The sequence below is a fragment of the Neopelma chrysocephalum genome, unplaced genomic scaffold (genome assembly GCF_003984885.1).
Source record: "Neopelma chrysocephalum unplaced genomic scaffold, ASM398488v2 Primary Assembly neopelma1_70973, whole genome shotgun sequence".
Taxonomy (NCBI): Eukaryota; Metazoa; Chordata; class Aves; order Passeriformes; family Pipridae; genus Neopelma; species Neopelma chrysocephalum.
In genome coordinates, this window is record NW_020908597.1 from 1 (window position 1) to 2,483 (window position 2,483).

General features: G+C 51.8%; 1 protein-coding gene across 1 annotated transcript; it reads right to left on the reverse strand.

Moving 5' to 3' along the window:
• Positions 1-5: 5 nt before the first annotated feature.
• LOC113979306 (protocadherin gamma-B5-like) lies at positions 6-1,355 on the reverse strand (the record flags this gene model as incomplete). The annotated part of the gene is made up of 1 exon (XM_027706740.1): positions 6-1,355. A coding segment is annotated over exon 1 (1,350 nt), but the record flags the coding sequence as incomplete, so codon positions are not given.
• Between the last annotated feature and the right edge of the window lie 1,128 nt (positions 1,356-2,483).

A 2,483-nucleotide genomic window follows, 5' to 3' on the forward strand; every position in this document is an offset into this window, starting at 1 on the left:
GCGTTGTCGTTCACGTCCGACACCTCCAGCACCAGCTCTGCCACGCTCGACAGCGCCGGGCTGCCCCGGTCCCTTGCAGTGATGGTGATATTGTAAGCGGACACTGTTTCTCTGTCCAGGGCACTGGCTATTATTAGTTTATAGGTGTTCTCCGATGACGTTTCTAATCTGAAAGGCAGATTTCCGTCCATGTTACAGCTCACTTCTCCGTTTTCTCCCGAATCTTTGTCACGGACATTGATCACAGCTACAACTGTGCTCGGGACTGAGTCTTCGGGTATCGGGTTCAAGATAGGCAGGAGGGAAAGGGTTGGCACATTATCATTTACGTCCGTAATGTCTATGTGTACTTTGGCATGTGCAGTGAGCCCACCCCCATCTTTGCCTTCAACAGTCGCTTCATAATATTTCCCTTCTTCATAATCTAACTGGCCGGTAACCTTCACATCCCCTGTCCTCGGGTCCAGAGAGAAGAGCTGGCGAGCACTGTCTCCGATGTCACTGAAAGAGTAGACAATTTCTGCATTTGTACCTTCGTCACTGTCAGTAGCTTTCACCTGAAAAGCTAAGGAGCCCTCTGGCAGGTTTTCCATCAGTCGAACCTTGTAGATCTCTTTGGTGAATACTGGTGGGTTGTCATTTGCGTCTGTCACGTTAATCTTAATCTGGGCTGTCCCGGATCGGACTGGATCCCCGCCATCCAGCGCCGTCAGTATCAAATTGTGATTTCTCTGTTTTTCTCGGTCTAAGATTTTCTCCAATACCAGTTCCGCATGTTTCGTCCCATCAGGACTCTCCCTCACTAAAAGTGAGAAGAATGGATTGGGGGTAAGTTCGTACTTTTGTAAAGAGTTTGCCCCAATGTCGGGGTCTCTGCCACTGCCCAGTGGGAACCTGGTCCCAGGAGGCGTCGACTCGATCATTTCTATGGTAACGAATTCTTTGTTAAACCGTGGCGCGTTGTCATTGGTATCCTGGATAGTAACGCTCACAGGAAACATGTCGAAAGGGTTTTCCATGACTGCCTCCAAGCGGAGGACACAGGGCGACACGGCCCCGCAGATGCCCTCTCGGTCTATCCTCTCGTTTACCCGCAGATTTGTATTACCTTCCCCGAGAGTGAAGTACTGTTTTTCGTCACCAGCGACTATCCGCAGCTTGCGCGCCGGCAGCTCGTCGGCGCTGAGCCCCAGGTCCCGAGCCAGCGGCCCCACTAGCGAGCCTCTGGGCAGCTCCTCGGCGATGGAGTAGCGGAGCCGCTCCGCCGCCGCCCGGCAGCACAACGGCAGGAGCACTGCCAGCAACGCGACCCGCCCAGCAGCTGCCCAGACCTGGGCTGCCGGTCTGACCTTCATTCTGCGGACGACTTTAGATTAGGCTTTCCGAGCAGCTGAACCGGTATCCGAGAGAAATAAATGTATGAAATCCCTGTGCTGGTCGGAGCACGGCTGAGTCGAGCGGTTCCTGCTTTTCTCCCTGCTCTGCGCTGTGCGGAGCAGCAATGAGCGGGCGCCGGGGAGGAGCCGACGGCGGAGCTGCTTCTCCGCCTTGGCCAACAGTGACACCCTGAGTCTGTGTCTGAGAACGGCACCGTCCGAGAGAAAGAACAGCTCGAAGGTCCTGCTCTGCAAGTCCTTCAATTAGTACGGATTGGAAAATAAATAGGTAATCGGTACCGCGAAACAGAAAACTTTTGTTTGTGCTGAAAGTGTGCATCTAGGAATTCCCATTGTCTGAATCCCTTACGCTTGCAAGTCTTCTGCAGGACGAATTCTCCCCCGTTGCTTGAAGGATGTGCAGCAGGACCTTGATTTCTCCCCTGCTGCGATCTGATCTGACTGATCTCTTCAGTGGGGCGCGGGGTGTTCCCGCTGCCATCCTCTCACCGCCGTGAGAGAAAAGGCAGAACAGAGCGAAAGCTGAGGCACTGCTCGAGGGTAGTGGTTTTATTTCTGATAGCTGAGAGACCCACAGCTAGCTCTAAGTTTTCCCCCTTTGAACAGCGGTCACTGATTTCCAAGCAAAGCCAGGAGTTCCAGCCACTGAGAAAACCACAGCGGTCACACCAGATCTGAGCCCATCTCTTTCGACTTTCAAAGCCCAGCATCATCATATCAGTACCATACAACTCAACACCGAATTCCTTTCATCTGTCTCCTACAAACCACGGCCGATACTGTAGCTGGTCTCAAACCTTAAGAACAATTTTTGGGAAAGGTTGACGGCGGTTACTGTTGCTTAAACAATCAAAAGAAAACAGATAGATCCCTGACGGAAAGCTGTTGTACCTCACCTGTAAATTAGAACCTCGCCTCTCTTACAGCAGAGGAAAAAACAAACACACAAACGAACAAACAAAAACAACAACAAAAAATCCCGAGGGAGGGCTGTATCATCACAGCCCCTTACGCAGAAGACAAGGAGAGATTAGAAAACTCTCCACTCTATCTATTCGGTGGAGTTGTTCTTGCACATACACTAAC